Source organism: Bombina bombina, chromosome 4 (assembly GCF_027579735.1).
Source record: "Bombina bombina isolate aBomBom1 chromosome 4, aBomBom1.pri, whole genome shotgun sequence".
Lineage (NCBI taxonomy): Eukaryota > Metazoa > Chordata > Amphibia > Anura > Bombinatoridae > Bombina > Bombina bombina.
The window spans coordinates 463,446,866-463,467,732 of NC_069502.1; the positions used below are offsets into that span (position 1 = coordinate 463,446,866).

Here is a 20,867-nt window from a genome sequence, read left to right on the forward strand (position 1 = left end):
CAATAATAGACTCCTTAGAAATGAGGATATTTCTGACAGAGGCCAGAAAAACAAAGCTTCTAGACTCTTGTCGGATACTTCATTCCGTTCCTCTTCCTTCCATAGCTCAGTGCATGGAAGTGATCGGGTTGATGGTAGCGGCAATGGACATAGTTCCTTTTGCGCGCATTCATCTAAGACCATTACAACTGTGCATGCTCAGTCAGTGGAATGGGGATTATACAGACTTGTCTCCGAAGATACAAGTAAATCAGAGGACCAGAGACTCACTCCGTTGGTGGCTGTCCCTGGACAACCTGTCACAAGGGATGACATTCTGCAGACCAGAGTGGGTCATTGTCACGACCGACGCCAGTCTGATGGGCTGGGGCGCGGTCTGGGGATCCCTGAAAGCTCAGGGTCTTTGGTCTCGGGAAGAATCTCTTCTACCGATAAATATTCTGGAACTGAGAGCGATATTCAATGCTCTCAAGGCTTGGCCTCAGCTAGCGAGGGCCAAGTTCATACGGTTTCAATCAGACAACATGACAACTGTTGCGTACATCAACCATCAGGGGGGAACAAGGAGTTCCCTAGCGATGGAAGAAGTGACCAAAATCATTCTATGGGCGGAGTCTCACTCCTGCCACCTGTCCGCTATCCACATCCCAGGAGTGGAAAATTGGGAAGCGGATTTTCTGAGTCGTCAGACATTGCATCCGGGGGAGTGGGAACTCCATCCGGAAATCTTTGCCCAAGTCACTCAGCTGTGGGGCATTCCAGACATGGATCTGATGGCCTCTCGTCAGAACTTCAAAGTTCCTTGCTACGGGTCCAGATCCAGGGATCCCAAGGCGGCTCTGGTGGATGCACTAGTAGCACCTTGGACCTTCAAACTAGCTTATGTGTTCCCGCCGTTTCCTCTCATCCCCAGGCTGGTAGCCAGGATCAATCAGGAGAGGGCGTCGGTGATCTTGATAGCTCCTGCGTGGCCACGCAGGACTTGGTATGCAGATCTGGTGAATATGTCATCGGCTCCACCTTGGAAGCTACCTTTGAGACGAGACCTTCTTGTTCAGGGTCCGTTCGAACATCCGAACCTGGTTTCACTCCAGCTGACTGCTTGGAGATTGAACGCTTGATCTTATCGAAGCGAGGGTTCTCAGATTCTGTTATCGATACTCTTGTTCAGGCCAGAAAGCCTGTAACTAGAAAGATTTACCACAAAATTTGGAAAAAATATATCTGTTGGTGTGAATCTAAAGGATTCCCTTGGGACAGGGTTAAGATTCCTAAGATTCTATCCTTCCTTCAAGAAGGATTGGAAAAAGGATTATCTGCAAGTTCCCTGAAGGGACAGATTTCTGCCTTGTCTGTGTTACTTCACAAAAAGCTGGCAGCTGTGCCAGATGTTCAAGCCTTTGTTCAGGCTCTGGTTAGAATTAAGCCTGTTTACAAACCTTTGACTCCTCCTTGGAGTCTCAATTTAGTTCTTTCAGTTCTTCAGGGGGTTCCGTTTGAACCCTTACATTCCGTTGATATTAAGTTATTATCTTGGAAAGTTTTGTTTTTAGTTGCAATTTCTTCTGCTAGAAGAGTTTCAGAATTATCTGCTCTGCAGTGTTCTCCTCCTTATCTGGTGTTCCATGCAGATAAGGTGGTTTTACGTACTAAACCTGGGTTTCTTCCTAAAGTTGTTTCTAACAAAAACATTAACCAGGAGATTATCGTACCTTCTCTGTGTCCGAAACCAGTTTCAAAGAAGGAACGTTTGTTGCACAATTTGGATGTTGTTCGCGCTCTAAAATTCTATTTAGATGCTACAAAGGATTTTAGACAAACATCTTCCTTGTTTGTTGTTTATTCCGGTAAAAGGAGAGGTCAAAAAGCAGCTTCTACCTCTCTCTCTTTTTGGATTAAAAGCATCATCAGATTGGCTTACGAGACTGCCGGACGGCAGCCTCCCGAAAGAATCACAGCTCATTCCACTAGGGCTGTGGCTTCCACATGGGCCTTCAAGAACGAGGCTTCTGTTGATCAGATATGTAGGGCAGCGACTTGGTCTTCACTGCACACTTTTACCAAATTTTACAAGTTTGATACTTTTGCTTCTTCTGAGGCTATTTTTGGGAGAAAGGTTTTGCAAACCGTGGTGCCTTCCATTTAGGTGACCTGATTTGCTCCCTCCCTTCATCCGTGTCCTAAAGCTTTGGTATTGGTTCCCACAAGTAAGGATGACGCCGTGGACCGGACACACCTATGTTGGAGAAAACAGAATTTATGTTTACCTGATAAATTACTTTCTCCAACGGTGTGTCCGGTCCACGGCCCGCCCTGGTTTTTTTAATCAGGTCTGATAATTTATTTTCTTTAACTACAGTCACCACGGTACCATATGGTTTCTCCTATGCAAATATTCCTCCTTAACGTCGGTCGAATGACTGGGGTAGGCGGAGCCTAGGAGGGATCATGTGACCAGCTTTGCTGGGCTCTTTGCCATTTCCTGTTGGGGAAGAGAATATCCCACAAGTAAGGATGACGCCGTGGACCGGACACACCGTTGGAGAAAGTAATTTATCAGGTAAACATAAATTCTGTTTTCCACCACCCACTTCAAAAGTTAAGTTTTCTGTGAGCTAAAGGTTTGAAGTGTTGTCCAATCAGCGCTCTCCCCATATGGCACTTTTATTTTAGCTATAGCGCTGATTGGAGAACAGTTCTTTATCAGGTAGGCTTAAATTATAATTTGGTGCAGATAGATAGATGAGGGTGTTCTAAGACTACACATGATGTTTATATCCAAAAGAAATAGAGGATCGGATGTATAGTCTGTGGATGAACCGAGAGAAAGTTTATAACACATAAAAAAACTTCTGGTACTTCAGTTAAAAAATAAAAAATAAAATATTACATTGCTTTAAAATACATATGCCTAAATCTCAGACTACAGCTAAATCTGCTTGTAATCATAGACTCAGGAGAGGGTCTAAAATATTCCAGATGTATACCCATGCTATTACCCGCGGCCTGAGATTTCACATTTTTAAACAATGGAAGAAAGTTTGAGTTTTTTTACTGAAAAGTAGAGAGGGCAGAGGGAGGCTGTGTTAAGTCTTTTTTAAGTATCTGTGACTAATGCATGTGTAAGAGAAATTGGAAATGTAGCTATTTTTAAGGATAAATTATGTAAGGATTGATGTAATAGTAGGTGGCGAGCACAGTTTGTGAGGTACAGTATGGTGGGAGGGTAATTAAATTGCAGATATGTCATTTTCTGTAGCAGGTGCAGAGGAGCTGTGTTTGTATTTGTGTGTATGTGTGTGCGTGTGCGCGTATTTGTGTGTGTGTGTGTGCGTGTATTTCTGTGTGTGTGTATGTGTGTGTGTGTACGTGTATTTCTGTGTGTGTGTATGTGTGTGTGTGTACGTGTATTTCTGTGTGTGTGTATGTGTGTGTGTGCTGGCTGATCTTGGATGTTTGTGATCTTTTGTTGGTAGAGGAGGAGGTTATTAGTGCAGTGGTATAGTACATGTCTAATAGCAAGGCTTGACAGATTTCCAGACATATATATATATATATGTGTGTGTGTATTATAAATCAGGTTTATTGTCAAAATGTATAGACTTTCAGCTGTTTGCAATGAACAAATCAAACAAAAGCAATTGAAATAGCTTAACTCAATAAATGCTTCAAGTGGTTTCTCTAAATTCAACTGAAAATGCAACTTTTAACGAATTTAGAAAATTATTCAACCCCCTTAATAGAATCCCTCACAACAGCACAAATATGAAAAACAGGTGTTATCTCAAGCACACCTGATGGAACTAATCAAGGGCTTCATTAGTTGCACCAGGTAAGGTATTCTTGAGCTAGAACACATGAAATACCTGAACTGACTAGGGGTTTGTTGAGTGTCACGTTTCAATGCATGTTAGAAATATGGCTAAGTCAAAAGAATGGCCCAAAAAGTTAAGAGAAGAGATAAACGCCCTTCACAAACAAGGAACAGGATACAAAAAGATAGACATAATTGGAAGCATAGTTCGCAAGTTCAAAGTTAAAGGAACAGTGGTTACACTACCTGGATGGGGGCAGAAAAAGGAAGCTATCAACGGCTGCAACAATATGTCTGAGACTGAGGTTTCAGTGTGCATAGTAAGGCGTGTACTAAACGCAGAAGGTTTCCATGCCAGGAATCCAAGACGTACACCACTACTGACTCAAAAGCACAAGAAAAGTCTGCTCCAATATGCTCAAAATCATATAAATAGGCCACAGATGTTTTGGGATTCTGTTCTATGGAGCAATGAAACAAAACTGGAACTTTTCGGCCTGATGGATCAGCGGTATGTCTGGAGGAAGAAGAATGAAGCATACGCTGAAAAGAACACTCTTCCTAAAATTAAGTATGGTGGTGGCTCGGTGATGCTCTGGGGCTGCTTTGTTACCTCTGGCACTGGAAACCTGCAGCGTGTGTATCAGGAAATCCTAGGAGAAAACGTCATGCCTTCTGTGAGGAAGCTGAAGCTTGGGCATCATTGGACCTTCCAACAGGACAATGATCCCAAGCATACCTTTAAATTCCACCAAGTCTTGGTTGCAGAAGAAGTCCTGGAAGATTCTACAGTGGCCATCACAGTCACCTGACTTGAACCCCATAGAAAATTTCTGGTGGAATTTGAAGAAGGCAGTTGCAGCACACAAACCCAAGAATATTACTGAACTAGAGGTCATTGCTCATAAAGAATGGGCTAAGATTCCTCAGGAACTCTGCCAGAAGCTGGTGTCTGGCTATGCATCTCATTTGCATCCGGTCATAACAGCAAAAGGGTGCTCTACTAAGTACTAAAGATGCTTGTCATGAAGGGGTTGAATAATTTTGAGACTGCAGAATTAAGTTGCATTTTCAGTTGAATTTCAGTTAAATACACACATACATATATACACAGTTGTCTGTCTTTAAAAATTGTATGGCTTGTTGCTTAGTATTTCCTTCTTAATATGAGGAGAGTCCACGGCATCATTCATTACTTGTGGGAATACAGAACCTGGCCACTAGGAGGAGGCAAAGACACCCCAGCCAAAGGCTTAAATACCTCCCCCACTTCCCTCATATCCCAGTCATTCTTTGTCTTTCATCACAGGAGGTTGGCAGAGAAGTATCAGAAGATACAGAGTAGTTCCTTATGGAGGGTAGTACCCTTCGGGATGGGACTGGAGTTTTAAGTAGTCTTGTCAGCCTCTCAGTGAGAGCATTGACGAATGTTAGGGTCTGGAGATGCAGGGAGAGTCTTTCTGCAAACCCATCCAGACTCGTATTAACAGCTCCTAAGCAATCAGTGTTGACGAGTTTCACTGCCTGGTTCTTTCACTCTAGTCCATGTCAGGAGCGATGCTACAAGACTGTCAAACTTGAGAGGCTGTGTGCTTGTTCCACAATAGAGATTCCGGTAAGATCGTTTCATTTTATATACAAATATGATAATGCAAGAAGACAGGGTCACAGTCTGACTCCTTTTATCTGTATGGATTCAAGGGTTCATATCTCTGGAATGGGATTGTTGAACAGGGGCGATTTATCACGTAATTTACTTTATTATGTTTTATGCTGTGACATGTGTGATATGAGGCTCAGGCAGATATTGGAATGTACAGGTTTTTACTTTCGTTTTTGTTTTGGTTAGCTGCGCAGCCTGTTAGGTTTGGTGTGCTTTTCCTGTAGCAGGGGCCATTCTGCATGGCACACTACGTGACCGGGTGTGGTCACACTGATTTCCTCTTTTCCTGACCGTGCGGTTTACCAGAGACAAAGCGGTTTCTCTGTGGGGCCTGGGTCATAGGAGGTGGTAAGTGCCCCAGTCATTGGGGGTATAATGGTGCCATTTATCTTTTTCTATAGTCCATCTTACAAGCGCAATCTTACAATGCGTTGGAGGGTACTCCCTTTTTACCTAAATCTAATACCTGTCTATATTGTGAGGAGGCTACGGTATATCCGCCTGCTCAATTATGTTCCACGTGCCTTGATAAAGTAATTTTATCTAAGAAAACAAATATGTTTAGTACCACTGAGCCGTCCACCTCTGAGGAGTCTCCATCCCGTGAGGTGCGTTCAATGATGTCATCTCCTATTACACATGCAGCTTCCCATTGCACTGCTAATCCTTCTTCTGGAGTGGCCCTCTTTCTGCCAGACTTTACTGAACAGCTACAAACATTAGTGTCTGCGGCCTTCAGTACCTCACACAGCTAAGTGCAAGCGAAAGGTCAAATATTGCTATCCTTTCCAGGAGTCATCTACTAACTTATTGGATTTATTTGATACAAAACTATCCGATGATGAGGACGCCTCTGATACTTCAGAGGATGCTCTTTCTGGGTCAGAATCTGCTGCCTCTAAGCCTCCAGTTGCGGAGGAACCAGACTTTTTAGATTTAGGATTGAACACTTAAGCTTTCTGTTAAAGGAAGTCTTGGCTACTTTAGAGGTTCCAGAACCAAAATTACCTTAGGAACCTTGTATTCCTAAACTAGATAAGGTCTACGAGGACATGGTTATACCACAGACTTTCCCGGTTCCCGTAAAGATGCTCCACAGTATTCCATTTTTAGACTATTTTGTTTACCTAGTATAGGTTTACATTCTAGGCGCAACTATGCTAATTGTTTCTTAAATTCGGTGGTTTATTATCAATTTTGAGGTTTTATTGATCTACCTTAGTTGTTTAGTGGATTATTTTATACCATTATTTGTGTTCTATATTACCTATCCCGTAAAGATGGCAAATATTATTAAGAATGAATGGGAAAGACTTGGTTCTTCCTTTTCCCCTTCTTCTTCCTTTAAGAAATTATTCCCGGTTCCGGACTCTCAATTAGAGTTGTGGATGGCGCTATCTCCATGCTTGCTAAACGCACTACTATCCAGTTTGATGATAGTTCCTCGTTCAAAGAGCCCATGGATAAGAAGCTAGAAATTTATTTCAACCGGCAGCGGTGGTTGCTGCTGTGGCTGGAGCAGCCACCTATTGGTGCGACTCTTTATCTGAGTTGATCAAGGTGGAAGGTCCTCTTGACATGATCCAGGAAAGAATTAAGGCCTTGAGAGTGGCTAATTCTTTTATTTGTGATGCAAATATGAAGATTATTTGCCTGAATGCCAAGGCGTCAGGTTTTTCAGTTCTAGCACGTAGGGCACTCTGGCTGAAGTCTTGGTCTGCGGACATGACTTCAAAATTTTGACTTCTTTCCCTGCCATTTAAGGGGAAGATTCTTTTTGGTCCAGGCCTGGACTCAATCATGTCCACGGTCTCCGGAGGCAAAGGTGCCTTTTTGCCGCAGGATAAGAAGAACAAGCCTAAGGGAAAAGGTCCTAATTTTCGTCCCTTTCGTTTGGATAAACCCCAACGGCAGCAGCCCTCCGCGAAGCCTGATCAGCCCAAGAGAACTTGGAGACCGACTCAGACCAAATCCAAGCAAAACAAGAAGCCCGCCAAGTCAAAGTCGGCATGATGAGGCGCCCCCCGATCCGTCTCTGTACTGTTTGGGGGGCAGACTATCTCTCTTTTTGGAGGCTTGGCTGGGGGGTGTGCCCTTGGATCTGTGATGTCATAGCTCAGGGGTACAGGATAGGTTTCAGATCTCATGCACCCCGAGGCAGATTCCTCTTGTCAAACCTGTCTTCAATGCCAGAAAAACGAGAGACCTTTCCAGGGTGTGTGAGGGATCTCTCCTCCCTGGGAGTAATTGTACCAGTACCTCTAGCAGAAAGAGGTCTGGGATACTACTCAAACCTTTTTGTGGTCCCAAAGAAGGAGGGAACTTTTCGCCCGATTCTGGACCTAAAGTGCTTAAACAAGTTCCTGTGTGTCCCATCATTTAAGATGGAGATGACAAGGTCCATTCTGCCCTTAGTTCAGGAAGGACAGTTCATGACTACGATAGACTTGAAGGATGCTTACCTTCACGTTCCAATCCACAAGGAACACTTCAAGTTCCTGAGATTCGCGTTCCTGGACCAGCTTGCTGCACTTCCGTTTTGTCTAGCTACTGCCCCAAGAGTCTTTATGAAGGTTCTGGAGGCTCTGCTCGCAGTGGCGAGAACCAGAGGAATAGCAGTAGCGCCATATTTAGACGACATCCTGGTTCAGGCTCCATCCTGTCGGTTGGCAGAGGACCTTTCAAAAGCTCATGGATGGAAGATAAACTTAGAAAAGAATTCTCTTGTTCCCAGTACCAGGGTGGAATTCCTGGGTACGATAATAGACTCCATATCCATGACAATATTTCTTACAGACCAGAGACGTTACAAGCTAACTTCCAATTGTCTTGCCCTACAGACCTCCTTAAGACCATCTGTGGCCCGGTGTATGGAGGTAATTGGACTCATGGTGTGCATGCTGAGCCAGTGGAACGGCGACCACTCGGATCTGTCACAACAGATTTTTCTGGCAATCGGTCGAGAGAATCGCTCTCTTGGTGGCTCTGTCCAGATCACCTGTCCCAAGGGACATCCTTCTTGAGACCATCCTGGGAGATTGTGACTACGGACGCAAGTCTATCAGAATGGGGAGCTGTTTGGGTTGCCAGGAAGGCACAGGGCCTGTGGATTCGAGAGGAATCTCTCCTCCTGATCAACATTTTGGAACTTCGAGCAATCTTGAATGCTCTGAAGGCTTGGCCTCTTTTGGGTTCATCCCAGTTTATCACATTCCAATCAGACAACATATCCTCTGTGGCTTACATCAACCATTAGGGGGGAACGAGAAGCTCCCTAGCAATGAGGGAAGTATCTCGGATTCTGGAATGGGCGGAGGCCCACAACTGCTCGCTGTCAGCGATCCACATTTTGTGTGTGGACAACTGGGAAGTGGATTTTCTCAGCAGACAATCCTTTCTTCCAGGGGCATGGTCTCTCCATCCCGAGGTGTTTGAGGAGATTTGCAACAGATGGGGGACGCCGGAGATAGATCTCATGGCGTTTAGACTCCATACCAAGCTACCCAGATACAGGTCGCGGTCCAGGGATCCTCAGGCAGAGCTGATAGATGCATTAGCAGTGCCTTGGAGGTTCAGTCTAGTTTACATTTTTCACGGTTACCACTTCTCCCTTGGATAGTGGCCCGCATCAAGCAGAAGCAAGCTTCGGCAATACTAATTGCTCCATCGTGGCCGCGGAGGATGTGCTTCGAGGACCTGGTGGGGATGTCCTCATCTCCTCCATGGAGGTTACCTTGTCGCAGGGATCTGCTGGAACAGGGTCCTTTTGTTCATCAAAATCTAGATTCTCTGAGGCTTACTGCATGGAGATTGAACACCTAGTCCTAGCCAAGAGAGTTTTTTCTGAGAGAGTGATTGATACTCTCATTCAAGCTCGAAAGCCAGTTACTTGTCGCATCTATCATAAGGTGTGGAGGACCTACTTATTCTGGTGTGAAGAGCGTGGATTCCCCTGGCATAAGTTTGAGTTTTCCAGGATTCTTTCCTTTCTGCAAGATTGTATGGAGAAGGGCCTTTCTGCGAGTTCCCTAAAGGGACAGATTTCGACTCTATCTGTGTTATTGCACAAGAGGCTCACTGAGCTTCCTGTTGTGCAGTCTTTTGTTCAGGCTCTTTCTAGAATCAGGCCTGTGTTTAGACATAGCGCTCCTCCTTGGAGTTTAAATCTGGCTCTTAAAGTTTTGCAGAGGGCTCCATTTGAGCCTATGCATTTGATTGACATTAAATTACTATCTTGGAAGGTTCTTTTTCTATTGGCTATTGCTTCGGCACACAGAGTTTCTGAGATAGCGGCCTTGCAATGTGAGCCTCCTTACCTAGTTTTTCATGCTGATAAGGATCTGTTCTTCATACTAGGTTGGGTTTTCATCCTAAGGTTGTTTCTGATTGTAACATCAATCAGGAGATTGTGGTCCCTTCCTTCTTTCCTAATCCTTTTTCGCCGAAGGAAAGCTTACTTCAAAATTTGGATGTGGTTCGAGCTTTGAAATTCTATCTTCAAGCTACGAAGGATTTTAGACAGACATTTTCCTTGTTTGTTGTCTATTCTGGGAAGCGTAGAGGGCAGAAGGCCTCTTCCACTTCCTTATCTTTTTGGTTGAGGAGTATTATTCGTTTGGCATATGAGACAGCGGGACATAAGCCTCCTCAGAGGATTACGGCTCCAACTAGGGCTGTGGCTTCATCTTGGGCCTTTAAGAATGAGGCCTCTATGGAGCAGATTTGTAGGGTGACTACCTGGTCTTCCTTACATACCTTTTCAAAATTTTACAAATTTTACGTTTTTTACTTCGGCTGAAGCAGCTTTTGGGAGGAAGGTTTTGCAGACTGTGGTGCCCTCAGAATAAGGGTTCACCTCTCTTTTTGCCCTTCCGTTTTCATTCAGTGTCCTCTAGAGCTTGGGTATTTGTTTCCCACAAGTAATGAATAATGCCTTGGACTCTCCTTATATTAAGAAGGAAAACATAAATTATGCTTATTAGATCATTTCCTTTCCTTCTGTATGAGGAGAGTCCACGGCCCCCGTCCGTTTTTTCTCCGTTGGGCTGACCTAAATTTTAGTTTTTTTCTTCTGGCACCCTTTATGCCCTGATATTTCTCCTACTGTTCCTTGTTCCCTTGGCAGAATGACTGGGATATGAGGGAAGTGGGGGAGGTATTTAAACTTTTGGCTGGGGTGTCTTTGCCTCCTCCTGGTGGCCAGGTTCTGTATTCCCACAAGTAATGCATGAAGCCGTGGACTCTCCTCATACAGAAGGAAAGGAAATTATCTGGTAAGCATAATTTGTTTTTTGGAGGTCCTTAAATGTGAAATTTATAAACCTTTACCTAATGGTGTCAGTTTTGCTTTTTGAAATCATTAAAGGGACACTGTACCCAAAAAAAATATTTTGTGATTCAGATTGAGCATGGAATTTTAAGCAACTTTCTAATTTACTCCTATTATCAATTTTTCTTCGTTCTCTTGCTATCATTATTTGAAAAAGAAGGCATCTAAGCTTTTTTTGGTTTCAGTACTCTGGAGAGCACTTTTTTATTGGTGGATGAATTTATCCACCAATCAGCAAGGACAACCCAGGTTGTTCACCCAAAATGGGCTGGCATTTAAACTTACATTCTTGCATTTCAAATAAAGATACCAAGAGAATGAAGACAATTTGATAATAAGAGTAAATTAGAAAGTTGCTTAAAATGCCATGCTCAATCTGAATCACGAAAGAAAAATTTTGGGTACAGTGTCCCTTTAAGGGTTTGAATCAGTTGGAGGGAGGTAAAGGCATTGAAAGTAGAGAGTAAACTTTTGTTGTTGTTGAAAGACAGAGGTAATATACAAGGTGGAGGTAGATTTGTTTTGAGTAGATGATGGTACAGGATTGTCGCATAAACCTTTACAAGAAAGGAAGTCAGCTGAGATGGGCTAATATTCTTCATAGCCAGTCGGTATGAAAGTAAACCAGGCTCAGCACTCGTGGTAGCGGTTTCCATTTTTTTCATATTACATATGCAATATCTAGATCTTAAAGACTGCCACTGTGCAGCCACTACTTATACTGATAGTGACAATAGAAAGAGGGCACGATATCTGCATGTCCACATCTGACTTCAAGTTAGCATATCTTTTTGTAAGCTATTTCCCTTTTGCACCCTCTTAAACGTTTCCTCCATCCACCATGTGTTTTCTGATCAGATTTTGCCTTCTTAGACTTTCCCACATATTTTTGAGTGGCTGTTGGTTTACGCTTTTTCAGCTATGTTTTTCTAGACAGTTATGAGTTATACATGCTGCAGGGTTTTCAGGGAGGGACGTGAGTAGTGTTGTCCAGAGGCAGAAGGGCTGTTCCTCACTTACTTCACTACTACTACCATTTCTTCTGCTTTCTTACTTCTACCACTTGTTTTTCTCTTTTTCCCCCAACCCCTCCAGACCTCTTAACCCCGTCATGTCATCACTAACATGAACACTTCCTCCCATAAACATATCTGTTCTTAGTAAGAGGTTATATATTCTACACTTTGATATCTAATTAATTGTATTGACCAATCAAAACTGCAGCACAAATAATTTAATAATAATAGTTTTGTATCTCAGCTGTATTTTTAGTTTCCCTCATGCTATATGTTACTTTAGCTTTACATTAGTAAAATGTAAAATGTGTAGGGGTTAAATGTGCATTTAAATAGTTCATCTTTATTTTTCAGCCTGAGGCAGCTGACTACCTGCATTTAGGGATGACCTGTATAAAAGCACAATTAGAAATTCACAACCGTTTTTAAACCTGCTGTTTTAAATTTAGCTTAACCAGTTTCAGTCATACAATTTTGTCTGTTATGTCCTTGTATTAGTTTATTTACATTTTTAATTCGGCAGATGAGCAGTGTGTGTCCTTAACATTAGGCCTGTGCGAGCGGTGCCGCCTTCCACATTCGGGGGCATCCGATTCCTCTGATGCACAACCCTTTTTAACATGGATATGGTTAGTGGGTTTTTTTTTATTCAGTTATAGGGTATGGTTATTTCGTTTGAAAAATACAGTTAAAAGATTGAGCAAGAAATGGGATTTACCATAGAATAATATTAAATAAATATATTTCTATTTTATTTTTCATCTACAAACCACTCATTCTTCATTCAGAATGATTGAATTGTCCTCCTTTATTCTGTATTCCTATTATCAGTTACTTTAAATGTCCACCCTATCCAGCCATAAATGACCAATTGTAAATAACCTATATTTCATTTTGAATGATCTCCAATTATAGTTATGGTTTAATAGCGTAAAGGAACTGAAACTCTCCCTTTAATAGGCGCGCACCTTCCATACTTCTTTCACAACTGGGTCGTGCAACTAGAGCTGCTAATTGGATCAGCATTTCTGCTTGGACTAGCAGTGCTCTGTGGTTCCTAAACGGTACTTTAACTATGTGTTTGACCCCTTTGTGGGGGTTTTAGCACATTGAGTTGCAGCACCGTTAGTGATAAAATGACATTCTCTAACAAACTAGAGCATGTCATTTTACCACTATAATTGCCCTTTAAAAATAAGTTGTTGATTATATTTAAATTATATATTTTCTCTCTACAATATATAAAATATCCATTATATAAAAAATGTTCTTCTTACACCTTTTCTTAAACATCTACTGCTAAATACAGTTTGTAATCTGTTGAAGCTTCTTGATTCACTAAGTGGCTATAACCTAATCTTTCAGAAATGAGTGAGAAGTTGTCAACCGATGCTTGTATATTTGTTTCAGTTTAAACTTTATATTTTTATAGCAAGTGCCTATAGGTTTAAATTTTAATATGGATGACAAAAACTTTTTGAGTACAGTGTCCCTTTAAGTTATACTATAGTACTAAATAAACATGCATCTTACATGGATGTACAGAAAATGAAGACTTATTTCGTCCACCTGGGATACCTTAAAGTTAGTATTCCAGAGATGTAAACTTAATGCTCGCAGCATTTGCAAACCTGACACAGAGAGTGATGCCCATCTAATACTATTCATTTAGTCGCACTAAAGTACATATACCACTGACACACAAAACACATATGTTTGCATTGCACTGATACATATGTATTGTATGCTCACGTTTACATGAGATGCATGCAAAATCTATGATGTTTCAACTGTACTTATCTTCCCTGCCAGACTCTTTTTCATTTTCTTTTTATCCTGGGAGTGACACTATCTTTATATGTCCTGGGTGAATAGCTCACTCCCTTTTCCTTTACAGTGTAACTTTATTTCAATGTCATAGAATTGTCAGTTTCATCTTATGACAAGGGGTAATCCCTATATTCCCATATGCTTTAAGCGTCACATTATTAGTGTATCCTGAAATTGTCATTATCTCCAATATGGCTTGCACAACCTCAAAATATAATTTTTTTCCCCCAATTTCTTTTAAGTGACACTGTTCCCTTTACAACTATGTGCCTCTTGTCTATCTGTAAATGTGACTATTTCCCCGTGTCCTGGTTTTATTGCTATCTAATTACAATTTTCCCATATACTTGAAGAATGACAGTTCCTCCCCTAATTAAGCAAGATCACTGCCCACCCTGGCACAAGGAGTGTCACAGACTTTTTACAGCCTAAGCTTGTCACATGATAACTTTATACTTGAAGTGTCACAGTTTCCAATTACTAGACGGAGTCACCATGTCCTGGCCTGGGAATGTAATTATATGAGCATGCCCTCAGTAATCCCTGCATCTCCCTACAGTGGATGTTCTGCGTGTGGAGTGGCGTGAGGGGAGGTGCAGTGCATCCCTTTACCAGCAGGAGAGATCGTCAATTGTGAGAAGGTTTAACCGGCGAGTTCCTACGGAGAGCCAGGAGTACCTGGAGGTGACTTACACCTTCTCTTACAATAAAACTTGACCTCTAACCCTCCCTGTAAAATTCTGCAAATCCACTATTATGTCTTCTCTTGTAATGCTCTGCAGGGGAAGGGCTGCTGTTATTGCGCAATGCTCTGCAATTATCTCACCATATTAATAAAGCCATATGTTAACCTTTGACAAATAATATTGATTAACATAATAAAGACAATAGTGTCATGAAACCATTTTTTAGCATAATATAACTTCCTTTTCCGTTAGATGACCTGCATTTGCAAGATAAAAACACCAACTATTAACAGTATCTGGTGGAATAAGCTTGTTACAGTTCATTTTAACTAAGGCAAATCAATGGCATTAAAGAGATCAGGATTTTTTATGGTTACATAGAGGTGATCCCAGCATTTTTATCTAAACATAAGGCAGTTAAACCTATTTTATGTTCATTTCCCCCAGTACAAAAACTGTACTGATGCTGATAAGGGTAGTGTGGATCAAGTAAAAGCCGGAAACTTTTACTTTTTGTAGTGCAGACTATTTAATTTACATTATGAGTACCCCTGACCAAAAACAATAAAACCAACTGCCTATAAGAATATTTAAAGTTGAGTAGAAATGTTCCTGTAGTCTGATTACTACTAAAAATCTGCATCCTGTGTATACTTAGAGGTATACACTAAATAAATGCAGTCTTCACTGGTTCCGGATATAATTCTATCTGGGATATTGTGTGTGTTTATTTATATCCCTCTTTGGTTTTAATGATTGGTAAATATAAGTCTATGTACTTGATAACATCTAAATTGGAAGAAGATTGATTTTAGGTTAATACTTTAGTGTTTTCTCTTAAATCATCTCTGTTCTGTGTTCTCTGTTCAGTGGCTCTCAGGGGTACACAATTATATGACCGTGGTGCAAAGGCTGGAACACAGTAATGTAGCAAGGAAAGAGGAAAAAGACTAACCACTCAAATTGCTATATACTGCACCCCCATATTTATTATTTTTCTTGTTAATGTATTCACTGTCTTGGTAACCTGGGAGATTCTTTCCATCATGTTGTTTCCATAGAAATTTACCTTGTTGATGCTGTATCCAAAAGAAGAGGTGGGTGGTTTATTGAGGGGAGTGGGAAGAAAAGACAAAGGGGGGGGATGCCACCTGTTATTGAGAAAAACTGTGTGTGACATAAACTGGAGATTTACACTGAGTCCCCCTCTCCCCCTGTCAGAGCATTGCAGAGCAATTTGTATATTATTATTCAGAACATAGATACAAAGATGGAAATATCTAAATTCACCAAGAACTTTCCAGTGAACAAATATCTTCATTTTCTATGTTATCCTATTCAAGTGACACAGTAAAGTCTTAGTACACAGCCCAATAGGGCAACATAGCAAATGGAAGGATTTGCTTACTAAAATAATTATTTGAACTCTAATTGACTAGCAGAGAGATAATTGATGTTCTTTTCCTTTGCGATAAGGTAATATAATAATAATAATCTAAGTTTATTGTGATGTTATACTTTTTCATAAGGTATTAAGAATAACAGTGTGATTTATCTCTGTTTATAGCAATATGTTCTTTAACAATGGTGTAGGATAATATGCAATGATTTCAATTTTATTTCAAGTATAAGGCAGAATAATATTTAGATAAAGAGATAGATATATAGCTTAAGCTTGTGAATCCCCCTGGTCACAAGCTCAGTATGGTTTCTCTATACAACAACTATGTGGCCAAATACATTATATATAAGCATCCCCACTTGATTTTCCCCAGAAGTATTCTGTAAACAGGACTCTGGGTAAGATATGTAAATGAGATATATAATACCTCATGCTTTATGCCTTTGCTGCTAAGTAAACCTCATTTCCATGGCAAAAGCAAAAAACAACAACCTGGAAATAAGCTCCACTTAGCAGCAAATCAAATCTATTTTCTGGTTATGAGCTGTCCAGAAATGTGTTTTGATTTTGCTTCACCAACCACATAAGAGGATTGCTGTGGTTAAACACAGTACTAGAAGCAAAAATAATGAGGTATTGTATATCTCGTTTGCATATCTTACCCAGCGTTCTCTGGTGCATTCGTAACTGTATACAGAATATTTCTGGGGAAAAGCAAGCCTTGATGTGCTAATTGGCTATACAATAACTTTTGTGTCATGATAGATAGATAATTAGATAAATAGAAAACATCATTTTGCAATGGTAATACATCTTAGGAAATAGTAGTGTGGTATTTTTTGGTATAATTATCTAATGTTATTTGCTCTCATGATATCATATGATCTTCACTGCTGGGTTTACATCCTTGTGTATTGTGGACATCAGGACTTTATCTATTATATACCACTAACTTTCCTACTATCTCAACCTCTTTTTCATCATTTATGGGATACCAGTGACCCTATCTCTGATATCCTGCTAAAGTGCTTGGCAGCCATCCACAATTTAATGGTGACACATGATTTTTAAGGGATATGCTTAACCAAATTATATATTTAAGGGCTTGTTTGCACCATTAACTGTTTGTTTTGCCATCTTGGTACAGTTTTTTTCCTCAAATATGAGAGTTGACATATTTATAATATTGTTAGGAAACTCGAAATCTTAAAATCATAATTTGTTATTCATTTAAAGGGATATGAAACCCACTTTTTCTTCAATCCCTTGGTATCTTTATTTGAAAAAGCAGCAATATAAGCTTAAGAGCCGGCCCATTTTTGGTTTAGCAACTGTGTAGAGCTTGCTGATTGGTAGCCATCAATAAGCAAGCGCTACCCAGGTGCTGAACTAAAAGAGGGCCGGCTCCTAAGCCTACCTTTAAGCTTTTTCAAATAAAGATACCAAGAGGGCGAAGAAAAATTGATAATAGTAGTAAATTAGAAAGTTGCTCAAAATTGCATGCTCTGTCTGAATCATGAAAGAAAAATGTTTGGGTTTCATATCCCTTTAAGGATTGCATGATTACCATTGATTTGATAGTAGCAACTCCATGGATGTGTCTCTGAATATATCAGTTTTACTATTCCAGGTCTCCCTCAATAGATAGCTGATGAAAGACACATTATCCTGATGGGATTTTTCCTGGAGCCTATCTGGTCTGTTTGCTTGGGGTAGTCTGTAATCCTGAAACTGACTCTAGCAGTCAGGGCAGTTTTCCTGACTCTGACATCATGGTTTTCTTGGTTGTTTCAAAATTGTGTCAGGATTTTATCTTGTTTACATCAAGCGAATGTTCAAAGAGTAAGAATTATTGCATCTTCACATGTGCACAGATTAGAACCCGGACTAGTCTAGCAGAATTAGGTTGAATACAGTAGGTACCAGGTTAGAGAACTGGAATGTTCATAATCAAAACATAGATCCTTTCTGATAGCGATCTCATACCTGTCATGCAGAAAGAGCATGCAAGTCCAGCAGTTCACCAGACAAGAAGCAGTACATTAAGATTGGAAATACACAGAAGAGTGAAAACACAGAGAGGCTACAAAATAAATAATTTGACTGGAAATTAACAGTTTATCTAAACGGATAGGATTATGCAGCCAGAGGTTTAGTTTACTAGGTTGGATGTAGTACTGGTATATTGTAATAGCGCATCTCCTGTTGTGCCAAGATGTTGCCAGTTAATGTCTTGTGTAATAAACTGAAGGCCGACTCTGCTCAGAGGGCTGATGCAGAAGCAGTTGTGGAACAGGGCAGCACCAAATGATTGGACGTTAGATATGCAGTCACACAAATAGATAGTCACAGTCTCTGAGCAGGGCAGCACCAAATGAATGGACGTCACATATGCAGTCACACAAATAGATAGTCACAGTCTCTGAGCAGGGCAGCACCAAATGAATGGACGTCACATATGCAGTCACACAAATAGGTAGTCACAGTCTCTGAGCAGGGCAGCACCAAATGAATGGACGTCAGATATGCAGTCACACAAATAGGTAGTCACAGTCTTTGAGCAGGGCAGCACCAAATGAATGGACGTTAGATATGCAGTCACACAAATAGGTAGTCACAGTCTCTGAGCAGGGCAGCACCAAATGAATGGACGTTAGATATGCAGTCACACAAATAGGTAGTCACAGTCTCTGAGCAGGGCAGCACCAAATGACTGGACGTCACATATGCAGTCACACAAATAGGTAGTCACAGTCTATGAGTAGGGCAGCACCAAATGAATGGACGTTAGATATGCAGTCACACAAATAGGTAGTCACAGTCTCTGAGCAGGGCAGCACCAAATGAATGGACGTCAGATATGCAGTCACACAAATAGGTAGTCACAGTCTCTGAGCAGGGCAGCACCAAATGAATGGACGTCAGATATGCAGTCACACAAATGGGTAGTTACAGTCTCTGAGCAGGGCAGCACCAAATGACTGGACGTCAGATATGCAGTCACACAAATAGGTAGTCACAGTCTGTGAGCAGGGCAGCACCAAATGACTGGACGTCAGATATGCATTCACACAAATAGGTAGTCTCTGAGCAGGGCAGCACCAAATGACTGGACGTTAGATATGCAGTCACACAAATAGGTAGTGACAGTCTCTGAGCAGGGCTGCATCACTAGATTCTTATAATTTCTCATAAAATATAGAAATTCCACATTCAAATCACAATCTTAAGGGAATACTGTGAAGCCAAAATGCATTCACATTTTTACACAGATACACATACTGAGATCCGAGGTGAGGTTTGCAAATGGAAAGAGGAAGATACATAGTCAGTCTAAAGCAGAGGTCCAATTGAGCTGCAGGCAAGGGGAAACCAGGAATCCAGCCAATGGGACTGGCACACAGTGAATAGGTGAGGATCACAGGACACTGAATGGCTTTAATGTCAGAACATGGACAGTCAGGAAGAGGCTTGTATAAATAGCTAATGAGCAAGTAGTCACAGCTGCAGGTGCTTAATTCATCTGTGTCAGAGGGACACATCATCACATATAAATGTTTAACACCTGCTGTTTCTTTCTTTTTAATAATTATAATAAATACAAATACTAAATTGTTACCTTGCGCTCTTTTTTATGGCGCTAAAATCAGCAATCCTTTGATCTAACACCACCATTAGCTTTGGATTGTCTGCAGGCAAGCACATGTTTATTATCTTACTTGGTTTTCTTTTTTTATACATTGTTAGAGTACAGTTTTAAGTATTTCACATATTTTCTTTTATGCACATTTGTACCCACAGTCAAAGCAGAGGCGATACTGTAGTAAGTACTTACATTTTAGGTCAAGGGAAAGTGATGATTTCTGAGTTTTTAAAAAGGGACAGAGGCTTACATTTAATAATGATATGTATCACTGCTATTTTTTAGTGACTATGTGTTAATAAAAAACAAAAAAAACTTATATGTGATATTTTAGCCGTAGATTAAAACAAATAGAATATTGGGCAAGAACCAGGTAACCAGACAGTGTGGGCTAATTTCCAAGCAAATAAGTCCTATGGCTGTCCAGTCCATGCCGGCTACTGTTATTCCAGAAAGTATTGCTGAATCCCTGAGGTGATGCTTAGATCCATCTTGGCATTTCACAGCTGATATTTCTAGAATTGTAGATTTCTTATGCTATCAAACTTCTAACACAAATGCCTCTTTGTGCACATATTTTCTCCCCATAATTTTGAGGAAATGGTGACATTCATAAATAGCTCATATTTTGACTATAAAAGTACAGAACGAGGAAAGAGGAGTCTTCCCAAAGACTTCTTCATAATTCAGTTGGCGTAAAGGCTGTATAACCACCACTGAAGATCATATTAAGAAACTGAATTGTCTTATTTTTGTATTGGTCGTCAAATACACTGCTGAATGTTATTCTTTACAGCTTTTTATAGTAGTTGACAGAAAAGAAAATCACACTATTTATAAATATACAAAATTGGCTCAACTAAATGCTTTTCTCTGTTTAACACTGATAAATCAACTGCATGTGAATTAAGTTGGGAAGAGTTTCCCCAGAGCAACCAAAGCTTTTCTAGCAGTGTAATTCTCTCTACAGTATTATAATGATCATTAGGACTAAATTACCAGGAGACAGGCCTGCCAAGGTTACTATACCCAACAACTACTTGATTTTACATCGGCCAATTTGTCACAGTGACAATTTATGCTGTAGGACAGCTGGTCATCTAGTTGTGGTCCCTCTTAGCATAGTGTTTGTTGTCTCTGTAGTCCACCCCAGTATTATGCCTAGCTCTGGAGGTCACCATCCCAGCTAGGATATGACAAATATAGCGTGACAACCCTTTTTTTGTTGTTGTCAACTTATGGGCCAGCGAGGTAGCATGGCTGGTTAAATGGTCAGCTGCAGTACCTGGTTAAACCTCTGGATTGCAAGTATGAATCCTACTCAACCTTTTATGCCTCTGATGCAATAAACTGTGAACCCTTCTGTTGGCATTTATGTGACAACCTTCATCTGTCATACACAGACAATTATTCCCAAGGTCAGTGCACTAAGCTCTTTCAGTCCTCTTGGGGATAAAAAAGCACTATATAATAATTATTACAAT

General features: G+C 40.8%; 1 protein-coding gene across 2 annotated transcripts in view; it reads left to right on the top strand.

The window, feature by feature from the left end:
- Positions 1-20,867, top strand: part of FAM131A (family with sequence similarity 131 member A) — a 270,102-nt gene that overhangs the window by 210,252 nt on the left and 38,983 nt on the right. Inside the window, exon 2 of one of the 2 annotated variants that reach the window (XM_053710347.1) lies at positions 14,212-14,336. The exons of the other annotated variant lie outside the window; for it this stretch is intronic. Within the exon in view, the coding sequence (XP_053566322.1) occupies positions 14,212-14,336 (125 nt within the window). The remainder of the gene's footprint in view (positions 1-14,211; positions 14,337-20,867) is intronic. 2 annotated transcript variants of the gene reach the window in all.